Below are 16662 nucleotides of genomic sequence, written 5' to 3' on the forward strand. Positions count from 1 at the left end.
ATCATGATATCGCTTATATGTGGAATCTAAAAAAAAGAAAGATACAAATGAGCTTCTTTACAAAACAGAAATAGACCCACTGACATGGAAAACAAACTTATGGTTACCAAAGGGGAAAGGCAGGGAGTAGGGAGGGGATAAATTAGGAGTTTGGGATTATCAGTTACACACTATTACGTATAAAACAGATAACCAACAAGGACCTACTGTATAGCATAGAGAACTATACTCAATATTTTTTAATAACCTATAAGGGAAAAGAATCTGAAAAAGAATAGATAAACATATACATATAACTGAATCACTGTGGTGTACACCTGAAACTAACACAACATTGTAAATCAACTATACTTCAATTAAAAAAAAAACTATTAAAAGAAAAGTGCTTCATATGAATTATTTCAGTTAATTCTCATATCAGCCCTACAAGGTAATTACTATTATTATTCCCTTTTTATAGGTGAGAAAACTGAGGTATAGATTATTTGAGTAATTCCCCCAAGGTCATTTAGAAAGTGGTGAGCTAGGATTTCCCTGGCAGCCAGATTCACTAGGTTGTACTCTGCCTGATAAACAGTACTTCCTGGGATGCATTAGTCTCCCTGACTTCCGTCTCTGAGTAGAAGTCTGGGTCAAGATTAGAAAAGGAAGGACCTAGAGAGAGGCAACCGTCTATGAATTATTCTGTTTGCTTTCCCTGTCAGAGTAGCTAGCATTTGATATTAATAGTTTCATATATTGTTTATGAATGTGTAATCAAGAATTTTGCTTAGAGCAGTAGTTCTTAACCAGAGCACAATTCAAAAAAATTTAGACCATTTCTTTCCAAGATATATATGCTTCAATACTACCACTATCCAGTCTCCTGGGGTGAAATGGCTATTTTCACTAACCACCTAGGTGATTCTCATGTTTAGAATCACCTTTGTTCAGAACCATTGGTTTAAAGGAAAAAGAATACAAAACAAAAACAAAAAAAACCCAAAACAAAACAAAGCATTTTTAGTTAGTCCAAAAGTTCTCTTCCCATTGACAATACTTTTTTTTTTTAAGATTTTTTTTTAATGTGGACCATTTTTAAAGTCTTTATTGAACTCCTTACAATATTGCTTCTGTTTTACGCCCTGGTTTTTTGGCCACAAGGCATGTGGGATCTTATCTCCCCAACCAGGAATTGAACCCACACCCCCTGCATTGGAAGGCGAAGTCTTTAACCACTGGACTGCCGGGGAAGTCCCTGCATTGACAATACTTTTAATAAAATTTTATTTTCAGTTTGATAATCTTCTGGTATAGTAAATTATTCAGATTTTCTTCCTAGCTCCTCTTGGAGAATGTTACATTAAAAGTGAAGATCAGCCAACAGGGATCCAGTGACTCAGTGTGTGTCTCATTTTGAAATGGGCAGTATGTGTGTTAAAATAACCAGCAGCCCACAGAGATGGATTGGAGAGCTTTAGTTTTTAAACTCAGAAAAGAAAGTTTTGACAGATGTGCTATGAGCAAGTGTCAATAGTATAATGAAGTAATGAATTATGTTTAAATTATAAGTGTGTGTACCCATGAGGGCCTTTGAGAAATTTAGCCCAGAAATCAGAGAAGCTGTTGGTATTATATGGCTTCATTGAGAAAGTCTTAATAGAATACTGGCTTAAGAATAAGAACATTCAAGCCTTCTCTTAAACATATTTTTCTGCTGTTAAATATCCTCCCCCAAAGTCCTTACTAGGTTTTTTGTTTTTTTGGGTTTTCTTTTGCTGTACGCGGGCCTCTCACTGTTGTGGCCTCTCCCGTTGCGGAGCACAGGCTCCGGACGCACAGGCTCAGCGGCCATGGTTCACGGGCCTACCAGCTCCGCGGCATGTGGGGCACGAACCTGTGTCCCCTGCATCAGCAGGTGGACTCTGAACCACTGCGCCACCAGGGAAGCCCCTTACTAGGTTTTTGTTAATGTAATGTTTAGCCTGGCTTATTGAAGTACTTGTGACCATCTAGTACTTCTGCTGTATCCACTTTGAAGTAGCAAATACAGAATTGCTGTAGTGAATCTGGAATTAAGTCACGTGATTTAATTTTCATCATCAGCCATTAGCTAATTGAAATCAGGAAAACAATGATAAAGAAGCAAACTCAGAATGCATTAATATGAAATAAACTCAGATTTCTCTCCCGTTGAGAACTAGATGCTCAGAAGAGTGATGCTTTTAGCTGGAGCTAGTCTGGAGGAGTCCAGTCTTATAAAAAATCCAGAGCAACATCATGAGAAAAGAGCATTGTGGAAAGTGTTGTGCTTTAGCTCAAAGCCTCTGTTTCTTGCAGTTCCCAGTGAGACTCTTGCTCTCTGAGTTTTTTTGTCAGCGGTGAACGTCAACATATAACATCCTTGGCATTTTTTCTTCCTTGAATGGAGAGAAAGAAAGAAGCTCTCTATGAAAGACCTGGATTAATAGAGTTGACATTGGTGGATGAAAGTCTTAGATTTCAGGAAACCTTCACTATGGAAATCAGCCATGAGATATGTGGTTTTTCCTCTTGGTAACCAACTGTGTTGAATAAAAAGAGACAGAAGGAATGAAAGATTACTAAGGAAATGTTCTGCCATCGTTGGGAAGACTTCCAACTCCAAAATGTCTTATTTGGCAAAGCAGTTAACATTTTACTATGATTTTTGGTGAAAATGTTTAAAATGAAGGATCAAAAGAGGAAAGATAATTTATATCATTCCTTCCATCGTTATTTTTTTCTTATATTCCAGGAAATTGTAGTGAAAATTATAACCAAAAAACTTGGAGAGAAATATCATAAGAAAAAGGGGATTGTTAAGGTAAGAACATGAAGTTATGATGGAATTTGGGGAAGGAGCTGGTGTGTGGCTGAGTAAAGCCATTTTGATATTCCTTAAAAATCAAGTCCTAGTAACAGAAGCAGTGTGTCTAAGGTTCTTGATGGTTCCATGAAAGGAAGGCTGACTTCCCAATGGTTGGAGAAATATTTCATTTCCAACCATAGTTTATACTTAACTTTGGTCGGCTTTCTTACTAGAGCAAATGGTATGTATGAAATCCCATCAGCACCTCTTAAAAAAATTCAGTGAGCGCACCTTGCTAGTAAGTAAGGTACATTCCCTTTGTTAATGACGGGCAATGTAATAGTGCCCCAGAGTTCCAAGGAGGACTTCCTTGTGGTTTGCCTGAGAGACTTATCTTTTGATTGCTCTAGGATTTTAAAATTTAAAAATCAATGCTCCAGTCTTTTTCTTTCTTTTGCTTTTCCTGAGTATAGTTTCATGCTAGCACCCAGCCTTGTGCATGCATAAGTTGTCCTCCTACTGTACTTGAAATGACACAGAATTATCCCTCTCATTGTATTTCTTAAAGTCTTATTCTAAGATCACCAGCCTTTCCCTCCAGATGAAAACCTTAACTAAACTTTGAATTGAATTCTTTAAGAACCATAAGGTCATATATGGCATCTAGAAAATAAACTCCATTGATACAAGGAGTTACTCTTAAAACAAGTTACTCTTACCTTTTGGTTAGAATTTCATTGTTTACATTTATTTCTGTCCTTTGGACTTTGTGTTCACATCTTTCTTCTGTTATAAAAGTGTTGGTTTTACATGGCAGGAAGTAATTGACAATTACACAGCTGTCGTGAAGATGATTGATTCTGGAGACAAGCTGAAACTTGACCAGACTCATTTAGAAACAGTAATTCCAGCACCAGGTAAATCTTTTTGCAGACCATTTAATATACCATCGAAATAAGTGATTCCATTCTTTAAAACCTTAGTTTCTGACGTTACTTGATAGTTCTGGGTATGAGTTTCCTTTTTAGAAACATATAATTGCCAATATAACTGATCCCAGTTTGACTTGGTGAGATGGTAGTTTACCAGGCCTCTGAGAAAGCTATTTTGTGGCATAAATAAATTTTCCCTTTCTAGAATCTTTGTTTTCTTTCCAGAAGCAAATCACAGACATATCTGGATAAAATCAATCATATTAGGATTATTATTAATATATTTGTTTAGCTATTTGAGATGGTAACGTAAAAGTCAGTATTATTTTGCATTTTCTTTTCCTTAATTGTCTTACACATATCTAGTATAAATGCTTCTGTAGTTAGGTTGTTTGCCTCTGACCCAGACTCTTCATGGTGGTATCATTGCTGGCACAGTGATAATGTTAGTCTCTAAAACTTCTGTTTATCAGATCCTATATTCTTTCTCCCTAAAATAAAATTCATTTTATGGATTAGAAATTGTGAACTTTTTTTTCAGCTTCAGTAAGATGTAATTAACATAAACTGCATCTGTATAAAGTATACAATTTGATGTTTTCAACACATGCATACTCCCATGAAAACCATCCTTACAATCAAGTTAGCAAATGTGTCCATCGCCCCCCAAAGTTTCCTCCGTTTCCTTTATAATCCTTTGCTTCCAGCTCTGTCTCCCCTGTCCCCCACGCAACCACCAATCTGCTTTCTGTGACCATAGATTAGCTCATATTTTTCTACAGTTTTATATAAATAAAATCATACCACGTGTCCTGTGTTTCTGTCTGGCTTCTTTCACAAGTACATCATTTTGGATTCATTCACGTTGTGTGCATCTATACTTTATTCCTTTTTATTGCCAAGTATTTCATTATGTGGATGTGCCAGTTTCTTTATCCAGTCACCTACTGAATGGACATTGGGGTTGTTTACGGCTCTTGGCCATTACAAACAAAACTGCTATATGAACATTCGCATATGGATCTTTGTATGGATATATGGTTTCTGTTCAGAAAATTCTTAGAGATAGAATGGCTCAACCAAATAGCAGGCATATATTTACGCTTTTATGAAACTAGCAACCATCTTATGATCTTAAAAAGAGAGAAATTAAAAGTAAGCTGAATTTTTTCTGATTACTTCTGGGCTCTGGGCATCTCCTCCAAGAACCTTATACTCCTTGGTATAAAATTAAAACATCCCTTGACAAATAAGTAGAAAAAATGAGGGGTCTTGTAATGTTACAGTAATCAAAGTATCTACAAACTGTACTGTAGAATCATACAGATATTAAATGATTAAGAACATCTAAGAGAAGAGTTTTGTTTTCTACTATGTTGATTCAGTGTAATTGCATTTGGCTGTAAGAAAGTAGAAGAAAGTGGCCATTTTCTTTGTATTAAGTGTTAACCCTTTTTTGTTACAGGAAAAAGAATTCTCGTTTTAAATGGAGGCTACAGAGGAAATGAAGGTACCCTAGAATCCATCAATGAGAAGACTTTTTCAGCTACTATAGTCATTGAAACCGTAAGTATAGTTTACACAAAGACAGAAATTTCAAAATGCTTTTAAAATGTGCTATCGTTTTTTTTTCATTGGATTGGTGTTTTAAGTTTGGGTTTTCTGTTTGCCTTCTCTCCTATTTGGAAATCTATAAGCTTATTTTCTCTAATGACTGACATTACTAAAGCATTTTATTTTCTGATTACAAAAGAAATTCCTTATGTGTCTTAATCTGTTCAGGCTGCTGTAACAGAATACCATAGACTGGGATGGCTTTAGAAACAACAGAAATCTATTTCTCACATTTGTGGAGGCTGGAAGTCCAAGATCAAGGCACAGGCAGATTCGATGTCTGTTGAAGGCCTGTTTCCTGGTTAATGTGTCCTCACATGGTGGGAGGGGAAAGGGAGCTCTCCGGGATCCCTTTTTAAGGGCACTAATGCATTCTCAAGGGCTCTGCCCTCATGACCTAATCACTTCCCAAAGACCCCACCTCCTAATACCATTACATTTTGAATGTATTGAATGAATTTTGACAGGGACACAAACATTGTCTCTAGCAGCACTCTTGGATAAAAGCTGAAAAATACAATTTAATATAAATAATTTTTTAAATTGCCTGTAAACCTCCAGGCAAATGATAACCTCCATTAATGTTTTGGTCTGTTTTTTTTTCAACCTTTCTATTTTATAACATTGTATATATTACACGTAGTTTTGTATCCCAGTTTTTTCCCCCCACATCTAACCTAAAACTCAATCTGCCGTAGTGTGATTAGTGGGGAATATATAGTCAGAGTTAATGGGGGAAAAGCCACAGAGATCAATAATATTTTTTAATGTCCTTCTTTCTTTCATGAAGGATGTAAGGTAGAAGAGATCAATAAATAGATTTTAAGAAATCTGACATTTAAGTAAAATTGCTCGTTGACTTAGAACTGATGGTCCACTGACAGGTCTACACATGAGGCTGAGTGAGACCTGAGCTGTCTTCAGAAGGAAGGGTCTGAAACATGTTTTTTTCCTAACTGCCTAATTCTTTTTAGATCCCTGCGCTACTGCACCGTGTATCTTTATCTCTAAATGAGAAGCTTTTTCATCTCCACTACAGGAAGTTTTAGTGTTTGGGGGAATAATCAACTTCCTGAAGAGTCTGATGAAAGTTTTGGGCTCTCTGCAAGAAACTGCACATAAACTGCCAAATTTTATGTGTTCCCTTTAAGGAGTTCTTAGGTCCCCTGAGCCCACCTATGAACGGGTTTGGGAATATGTGTCTCAGGAAAGCTTTCCAGAAAAACCACTTAGGTTCTGATTTGAAAGAAATCACATTTCAGTAAATTAAGCATTTTTTCCCTGTCCTTGAAAATACTAACTTAATCACCAATGAACATAAATGCTAAGGGGGAAAAAAAGGAACAGGGAATGTCACCTGTCAGTAGGGAATTTATTAATCTGACTACCTGAACAGATTGAGGCTCTTTTTTAAATCTTTTTTTTCTGATTCAATCAGCATAAGATCGTGGAAACTCTCGTATTTCCTTGGCAGGTTGAATCTCCTCCACTTTCTAGTTTCCTAATACTACCCAACTTCGATCCCGCTTCACGTTTTCATCTAAGGGAAACAGAACGACTCAGTACTGTTGAGGATATTTTAGGTTCCATCCACACCTTTGGTTTCCAGTCTGTATGATTTTCAAGAGCTGCTTTCTTCCCGGCCTTGCTGTGAACCCACAGCTCCATCTTCCCCTCTAATGCTTTCATCGCTCTCAGAGCCAGACCGAGATAGAACCTCGGAGGTGATCCACAGGGAAAGCCTTTCTGGTTGATTGCAAAGCAGCGTGTACTCTTGGGAGAGGAAACCCACGTGCAAATTTTTTGTTTTTTTTCTTCTTCTTTTGCAGCCTGCCTCCATTAAAAATATCTGTTGGTTTGTTCATGTCGGTCAGCTTGTCTCTACGTCCGCATGTTTTCTCCAAGTCAATGCCCTGAAAAACATGAACTTTTCGAGTGGTTTCTCCTATTTTTATTATTTCTGGCATCTTAAATTTTAGTATCAGTATCCTAAGATTCGAAATTTCCACATTTATTAAGCAGATTTTTTAAATAGCTCACAAATTGTTCAAAACCAGCCCCAGCTTTTTAGCTACTTGCCTAGTTAACCCAAGTCTGGCCCCCTTCTTTATCCCTTGCTTGGCCTTCTTATCACAGAAGTGTGATTGACCTTGGGCCTTTAAACCTGATGATGAAGGAGTCAAGCTGGGTCATGCTTTATCTGGGAACTTATTTCCTTTATATGTAATCATTATAGTACATTAAAAGAAAGACATTTTAAAAGCATTTTTTAAAGGAAGGTAAAAAATGTTAAAATCTCAGCCCAGGGTTAGAGTCATCATCATCATTTTATATTTTGCAGTGGAGAGGACCAACTTTTAAATTTTAACCGAAAGATTTAATAGTAAGAGTTAAGAATTATTGAGCTCATATGCATATTATGTTCCAGATGTTATTCTGAGCACTTTATATGTGCTAACTCATTTATATTTCTCAACAAGCCAGTAATGTAGGGTACTGTTACTGTTCCCCACTAGGGGATAATGGGGCACTGAGGGGTTATGTCACCTGCTGAGGGTGGGGTTTGAACTTGGGCAGTCTGGGTCCAGAGCCCATATTCTTAGCCTCTGTGTTCCCAGGCTGTATCAGCTTCTATGACAGGTATCACCTTTCATTAATCCAGTTTTCTTTCCCCTTTCCCTTTTTGTTGGATATGAAGGGAACAAGAAAATATATTTTAGGTTAGACTCATTTTCTTAATAAGACCAGCCTGTCACAGCTAAACTAGACAAATATGTTTGAGTATGAGGATTTGTATTGCTTAAAATAATATTTGTTATTTAAAAAAAAAGCCCAACTGATAGTGGCACAAACGTGATAGACATTAACTTCTCATTTTGAAGTCCAGAACAGGTCTTCTGAATCAGGGAATGGCTCTTTTCTTAGGGGTGATTTGTGAGCCCAGGGTCCTTCTGACTTGTGGCTCTACCACCTTCAACCGGGGCTTTGACAGCTGCCGTGTCCGTGTGCTTCAGGCAGGCCGCGGGGAGCGTGACGGGTTGCCTGTGGAGGGGAGCATGGCCTGGGCCTGGAAGTGGCCCGCGTCACTTCTGTTCCCTTCCTTGGGCCGAAGCTCCATCTCATGGCATACCTGACCACAGGAGGAGCCAGGAAGTGTGACTTTATCCAGGGAGCAGAGGAGATACTGACCAGCTAGCCAGTGTCTGCCACAGGGTCTAGAGATAACACATGCCACATAGCACTGAAGAAAATATGGCCAGTTCTTGATGAGGATGCCGTAGAATACTTTAGAATACTTTTAAAATTCACAGATGTGTAGAACTGTTAGCTACCTTAGTGGTATCTTAGGGATATGGAAAAGGCAAATTTGGATCCAGAAGTGTGTGTCCTTTTCTTGTCTTGTAAGTACATGTGTGTTCTTAACCTCTTCTTCAATTATTTTAATTTGTAGGGCCCTTTAAAAGGACGCAGAGTTGAAGGAATTCAATACGAAGACATTTCTAAACTTGCCTGAGTTAGAAAATTTGTTAACAGCACATTAAAATCTTAAAGCATCAAATTGGTGTTCACGAAGGCATTACAAGACTCTACTGTGTTAGGGTGTTTCTTTTGTATAAAACAAATGGATTTATTTAAATATTACTGTATAGTTGCTTAGCTAAACTTACAGAAAAATCTAGTTATGTCTTATGAAGTATCAAAATTATATAATTTTGTCTTTGTTATTTTTGTTTCCTTTGTGATATTTCCTTGATGATTTTTTATCTTCATTAAAAGAACATTATTGTACAGTGTTTTATATAGGACAATTTAGAATCATATAGTTAGAGGAAATCCTTCATATACTCTAAATTTCTATTTTCATCAGTAAAGTAGTAAAGTTGAACTGTAAATATAACTACATTTTAAAGAGTCAAACTATAAATAGAATAGCAGCTTTATTGAGATATAATTCACACACCATACAATTTCACCCATTTAAAGTGGACATTTCAGTGGTATTTAGAATATTTACAAAGTTGTGCAAGCACCACCGCTATCTAATTTGAAACATTTTCATCACCCCCGAAAGTAACCCTGTATCCATAGTCACTCCTAACTCCCCCTCTCTCCCCAGCCCCGGCAACTACTAATCGACTTTCCATCTCTGTGTATTTGCCTATTTTGGACATTTCATATAAATGGAATCATACGATATGCGGTCTTTTATGACCAGCTTCTTTCACACAGCATAATGTTTTCAGGGGTTATCCACGTTGTAGCACGGATCACTGTCTCATTCCTTTTCATTGAACAATTATCCATCATATGGGTATACCACATTTTTGAAAAACTATTCATCAGTTGCTGGATTTGGATTGTTTCCACTTTGAGGCAATTATGAATAATGCTGCTGTGAACATTCGTATACAGGATTTTGTGTGAACGTACGTTTTCAGATCTTAGGATTGAATTCAGAGTCATACTGTAACTCACTCATGTTATACCATGTTTAACATTTGAAGAGCTGCCAGGCCGTGTTCCAAAGTGGCCACACCATTTCACAGTCCCACCAGCAGTGGTGAGCTATCCATTTTTAAATAAGTAGGGCAGCATATTATGAAGGGATACTAAAGACAGGAAACCCACCTCACAGTTGCTTATGGGAAGAAAAAAAGGAAGTTTATAGTTCATATAACTGCGAAGGAGCAGACCCTCGATTCAAGTGAGATTCAGGGTGCAATAAGTCCAGATTCAAGGCTGGGTCCCTGTCATCTCTGGCTTCTGTGTTGGGTTCATTCGCAGGTACTTTTCAAAACAGCAAGATGACTGCCAGCATCTCCAGCCTCCAGGTTTATATCTTACCCTTCTGTCACAGTTCCAGCAAAAAACCTGGGATTGAGTCTTATGGATCCACACCGGGACAGATCATTCCAAGTAAAAAGATTGGAATACTACCGACTGGCCAGACTTGGATTGTATTCCAACCCATGGGCCATCCCTCTTGAGCCCCACCCTTAGGGGAGGAGTGATAAATCTGTTATCAGAAGGCGGGAGAATATTTGCTGGTGAACAGAGACAGAGGAGGCAGCAAAAGAAATAGTAATAGGATGATGTCAGTAGCTTTACAGAAAATGTTCTGGGATGAATTAAAGCGTTTCCAAAATAGCTGGACAGCATCGTACTGGGGAAAGGAGCTGGGTTTTGGAGTTGGGCAGACTTTAGGTTGAATTTTGGCTGTTCTATTCACTGGCTGAGTCATCTCAGGAAAGTTAATGTTCTCGAATTTCAATGCTTTTAATGTATAAGTTGTCAAAAATAGTGTGTCCCGGCAGGGTTGTTGTGAGAACTACAGAAAATGCATATGGAGTGTCAGACGTAAAGCCCAGCACTTAGTAGGTGTTTGATAAACGGAAGTGAGCAGTAGTGTCAGTAAATGGGGGCAAGCGTTTGTGACCTGAGGAATTTCCATAAGGGAAGTGGTTCTCCCTGATTATAGTGGAGAAATAAAACATGACAAATTTCATAGGCCTCCCCCAAATCTGTAAGTTTGGAATCAACTCAGTGGTTTTCTTCTTAGAAAACCATGTTTCATCCCTACCGCCCACGTTTAATTCTTTTCTCCAGCATCTTCCTGAAATTATCGCAGAATAAAATAAAGTAGCGTTATTGAAGGTCAACTTAATTGGAAAAAGTCTGAAGCACAAAAATAAGATGCTAGACTGTAGAACCTTTTTTCCTGTAAGTTTTTAGAGGCCAATATGGTTATGTTAAGCAGAGTGACTGCAGACACCTAAAATCAAGTCTTATGTAGACTTTTTTCTCTATTTTCTTTTCTTTCTTTATTTTTATTTCTTTGGCCGAGCCACATGGCTTGCAGGATCTTAGTTCCCCAACCAGGGATTGAACCTGGGTTCCCTGCAGTGGAAGCACAGAGTCCTAACCACTGGACCGCCAGGGAACTCCCTGACTTTTTTTTTCTTTTTAAAGCATCGTAAGCTATTCTTTAAAAAAAAAAAATAGACTATTTTTTAGAGCAATTTTAAGTTCACAGCAAAATTAAGCAGAACGTGTAGAGATTTCCCACGTGCCCCCTGCCCCCCGAGCCACAGCCTCCCTACCATCAGCACCCCCACCAGATGGTGCATCTGTTAGAACTGATGACCCTGCATGGACACATCATCCTCACCCAGCGTCCGTAGCTGACATCAGGGTTCACTCTTGGGATTGTACATTCTATGGGCTTGGACTAATTTATAATGAAATATATTCACCATTATAGTATCATGCAAAATAGGTTCATCAGTCTAAACATCCACCTGCTCATACCCCCTCCCCTGCCTGCCTCCATCAACCACTGATCTTTTTACTGTCTACATAGTTTTGCCTTCCCCAGAATGTCTGATAGTTGGACTCATACAGTATGTAGCCTTTTCAGACTGGCTTCTTTTACTTGGTAATATGCATTTGTTTCCTCCACGCGTCTTCTCGTGGCTTGATGGCTCTTTTTTTTTTAAGTGCTGAATAATACCACCTTATCTGTATATACCACAGTGTATTTATCCATTCACCTACTGAGGGACGTCTTTGTTGCTTCCAAGTTTTGTCAACTATGAATGAAGCTGCTATAAACCTACGTGTGTAGATTTTTGTGTAGGCATAAGTTTTCAGCTCATTTGGGGAAATGCCAAGGAGCGTGGTTCCTGGATTGAATGGTAAGATTGACTTCCGAAGTGGCTGTTCTATTCTGTAGTCCTGCAAGCAGTGAATGAGAGTTCCTGTTGCTCCACCTCCTCACCAGCATTTAGTGTTGTCTTGATTTTGGCATTCTAATAGGTGTGTAGTAGTATCTCATTGTCTTAATTTGCAATCCCTAATGACATATGATGTTGAACATCTTTCCATATGTTTATTTGCCATCTGTATATCGTGTCTATTCAAGTCTTTTGCCATTTTTAAATTGGGTCATTCACTTCCTTACTGTTGAGTTTTAAGAGTTCTTTGTATATTTTGGATGATCGTCTTAGATAATGTCTTTTATAAATATTTTCTCTCAGTCTGTGGCTTCTCAGTTTTTGGAAAGCTGTTCTTTTTCACCAGCTTGCTTGAGGTCACATCAAATTATTGGCATTGATATCTTAGGAAACCAAATTCCTTGAGTTTTCTTCATTAGGAATGCCGTCGGATCCCATTGCCTTATTTGCTTCTTTTTCCCTTGTGTATTTCTAACTGCCTATCAGTTTTTGCTGACATGTTTGAGTGAATTTATTCAACAAACATTTACTAAAGCGCCTCCCGTAAGTAAATGATTGCAGGAGGTGCTGGAGATAAAAGGGTGAGAAGCAGGTGTAGGCCCAAGATGGGTGTCGTGTAGGGACTGACAATGTTCAGTGAATTGATATTCAAATGAAATGATTGGCCGATTAAGAGACATTAGCTAATTTGGAGTAGCTACTTAAAAACCCGCCCTGGGACTTCCCTGGCGGTCCAGTGGTTAAGTCTCTGCGCTCCCAATGCAGGGGGCCCGGGTTCCATCCCTGGTCAGGGAATTAGATCCCATATGCCAGAACTAAGGCCTGGTGCAGCCAAAAAAAAGAAAACCAACCCCGCCCTGACTTTGACGTACCACAGTGAGAGGCCGTTACTGTTACCCGTATATACCTCAGTTCCTACTCTGGTGAAATGGGATCACAGGATTAGAATATGGCTCAGCCTTTGTTGTAAGTTCGTCATTAGGTAGACTGAAGTGACCCCAGAAACGTTAACTGGGTAATTGAATCATTATACCATTAAAAGGAAGCGTCCTTGATTTTTCTTTCTCTCACATGGATATTTCAGAAAAAGTCACCCATGTAGACTTTGCCAGTGTGAAAAAGTGTTTTTGTTTGGTTTGGTTTGGTTTGGTTGGTTGGTTTTTTGGCCATGCCTCATGCTTGCCACTTGCGGGATCTTACTTTCCTGACCAGGGTTTGAACCCTGACCAGGGTTTGAACCCGGACCATGGCTGCTGAGCCCTAACCACTGGACTGCCAGGGAATTCCCTGAAAAAGTGTTAAGAAAGGAATAAGACTACTAAATTATTACAGCATATAAGCATTTTTATATATCTAGGCAGCCAGGTAATTTCTATTTTCATCTTACTGGGTCTTTGGAATCACTTACAGCTCTTTCAGTTGGGATAAGGCTGAAGAGAAGATGTTCCTCCTTATGGTATTAAGTGATCCTTTAAAGCAAGTAGAATGACTTGCATAAGACCTCATACCATTAGGTACTAAAATAACTACTGATTCATAGTTCATTTTTACTACACATAGAGACACTTTCTAATTCCCTTTTTTTTACTTATTTCTTTGGATTGCCAATTTTCCAACTCTAAGTCTTGTTTAATTTTCAGATATTTAAAAACACAAACAGACGTCATGACAGAAGTATGATCTGAACGCAGTCTTGTTTCTCAAACAAAGGCTCTTATTTTTCTGACAGTTCTGACAATAAGACTTACATATCTTCTAATTGGTTTAATGGGAACTGTTTATATTGATACTTACAAAAAGCTTTGAAGATAGGCTACTTTTGTCCTAAAGAGGAATATATTTGACAAATACCAGCCCTGTAATACCCCAGCTTTATACAAAATTAAATATTGATCAATTACCAGTGGGTTCCAAGGTGCTTCAACGAATAAGCATAGATAATTGTCAACTTGTTTTTCTTCATCACTGAGAGCATAGTACTTTCAGAACTAATCAAGAGGCAGACAGTGGAATAGTTCCTTCTTTTCCAATGATTCCCATTAATTTGGTTTCTTCATTTGAAATTCAAAATTGATTATTCACTTATAATTCAAAATTAATTATATAGAGAAGGCAATTTTCTGGTCTCGAGGGACACATGTGAACAGTATTAATAAGGTGATTTTTACAGGAAATGAATTTTAAAACACCAGCTATTAATAAAAATTTTGATAATTTGAATAACATGGGTTTCATTTTAAATCTAGTTTCTTTTGCTAGGACTATGTTGCTCAGTACTCTGCATGTAAATTTACACCCCAAGATTTTCATCATTATTTTTAGAACTGCTGAGCACTTGTAAAATACTAGGAACAGAACCAGTTTTTTTTTTTGTTTTTTGTTTTGGCTGTGTTGGGTCTTCGTTTCTGTGCGTGGGCTTTCTCTAGTTGCGGCGAGCGGGGGCCACTTTTCATCGCGGTGCGCGGGCCTCTCACTGTCGCGGCCTCTCTTGTTGCGGAGCATAAGCTCCAGACGCACAGGCTCAGTAGTTGTGGCTCACGGGCCTAGTTGCTCCGCGGCATGTGGGATCTTCCCAGACCAGGGCTGGAACCCGTGTCCCCTGCATTGGCAGGCAGATTCTCAACCACTGCGCCACCAGGGAAGCCCATGGTAGCAGTTTTAAGGTCAAAATTTTTTACAAAGTAACCAGTATAAGAGCCCACTTTTGAAGTTTGTGTTGAATATTAGCATTTTAAGATTAGTATTTTTGAAATAGGGATAGAAAAGCTGTAATAGATTTTTTAAAAAAATCATAGGTGCCATAGGTGACCAATTTTTATAGAGGAATGAAACTAAAAGGCAATGCTATTTACCTCTTCAGCACTGTTATCTTGAAATTATAGAAATAATCACGTTTAGTATTTTGCAATTATGTCAAAAGATGATCTCTTGCTCTCTCAAATATTGGTTGGGTGTGTCTAAAAAGAGGTAGTTTTGTCTACTTTCTAAAATGAAAAATGGTTTTTACCAAATTATGGAGAGAAAGCTTCATAAAAATGCACCTTAAAAAAATTTTTAAGTGCAATTTCATCACTTTGGCCTTTGAACATATATCCATTTTCAGAATAGATTTAAAGGAAAGTTATAAACAAAGGAAAGCACAGAATGATAATGGATCAGACTTGCACCAGCCCCCATAATCACGTAAGCCAATTCCTTATAATAGATCTCTTCTTATATATATACCATTGACCCCTGAACAACATGGGTTTGAACTGCATGGGACCACTTGTATGTGGATTTTTAAAAAACAAATATAGCACCTGTTGTTTCATTTTACAGATCTTTAAAATTAACTAAGTATGGGGAAAAGTTTGTGTTTAATTAGAGATCATAGTATGTGGAATCAAAAAACTAGGGTTTGAGGACTTCCCTGGTGGTTCATTGGTTAAGAATCCACGTGCCGATGCAGGGGACACGGGTCCGAGCCCTGGTCCAGGAAGATCCCACATGCCACAGAGCAACTAAGCCCATGCACCACAACTACTGAGCCTGCACTCTAGGGCCTATGAGCCACAACTGCTGAGCCCACGTGCCACAACTGTTGAAGCCCACGCGCCTAGAGCCTGTGCTCTGCAACAAGAGAAGCCACCATAATGAGAAGTCCGTGCACTGCAACAAAGAGTAGCCCCTGCTCACCGCAACTAGAGAAAGCCCATGCGCAGCAACAAAGACCCAACACGGCCAAAAATAAATAATATAAATAAAAAATAAATTTATAAAAAAACAAAAAAAAATACTAGGGTTTGAGTCCTGATCTGTTCTATACTGTTTCAGTTTCCTGCCCTTGGGTGAGTCATCTATCAATTCCTTTGTCTTTGAGACAGAGATAAAAGTTTGTTGATTTTCGACTGTGTGGGATTTTGGCAGCCCTAAGCCCCACATTGTTCAAGGGCCAACTGTATATGTGTGTATATATGATATGGCTGTCCTACTAGTTCTCTTTCTCAGGAGAATCCTGACTAATACAGGCTTCTTGGACTAAAAAGGGTCTCTGAGGCCAACATTAAGGAAGGAATTTTGGCAAAGCATCATGGGCATCATAGGTACCTTGGCAAGGTTATCCCTACAGAGGGTGACAGGGCTTTATATTCATAAATATATAACTACAAAACAATTAAGATAGGTGACTTCCCCTGTTCTTATTCCAAGTTCACCAAATAACCTCTAATTGAATTTCCCATGTAACTGACAACCTAATAAGGTATTCAGTTGCAAGGCTGAGGACCTGACACTAAAAACAGTGAAGTCCTTACAGTAAACGCCAAACCCGGGACTCCGCCTGGACGGCAGCTTGACTCACCAGTGCAGCCCTCCTCTGCACGACCTCGATTAACACACCTTCCCATCTGAAAACGCAACGACATCCTAAAACTTCTTTGCAAAGTATTTATTTTCTTCAGGTGTGTTAACAGGTTTTATAAACCACCATGATATCTGGTTAGTTTTTAATTATTCAAACTCAAGAATGACTACAAAGGTGGCAAGAAAAAAATGTATATTTATACATAGAATTTCCCCAACTATAAACTTT

At 38.4% G+C, this 16662-nt stretch overlaps 1 protein-coding gene across 1 annotated transcript in view; it reads left to right on the top strand.

Annotated features, from left to right (window-relative positions):
- KIN (Kin17 DNA and RNA binding protein) overlaps positions 1 to 9074 on the top strand; it is a gene marked incomplete at its 5' end in the record, with an annotated part of 36891 nt that extends 27817 nt beyond the window's left edge. Inside the window, 4 exons of the mRNA XM_079700156.1 lie at positions 2756 to 2824; positions 3627 to 3726; positions 5207 to 5307; positions 8807 to 9074. Coding sequence (XP_079556282.1) covers positions 2756 to 2824; positions 3627 to 3726; positions 5207 to 5307; positions 8807 to 8869 — 333 coding nt within the window. The 3' untranslated portion in view covers positions 8870 to 9074. The remainder of the gene's footprint in view (positions 1 to 2755; positions 2825 to 3626; positions 3727 to 5206; positions 5308 to 8806) is intronic.
- Between the last annotated feature and the right edge of the window lie 7588 nt (positions 9075 to 16662).

Source organism: Hyperoodon ampullatus (genome assembly GCF_949752795.1).
Source record: "Hyperoodon ampullatus genome assembly, chromosome: 3".
NCBI lineage: Eukaryota > Metazoa > Chordata > Mammalia > Artiodactyla > Ziphiidae > Hyperoodon > Hyperoodon ampullatus.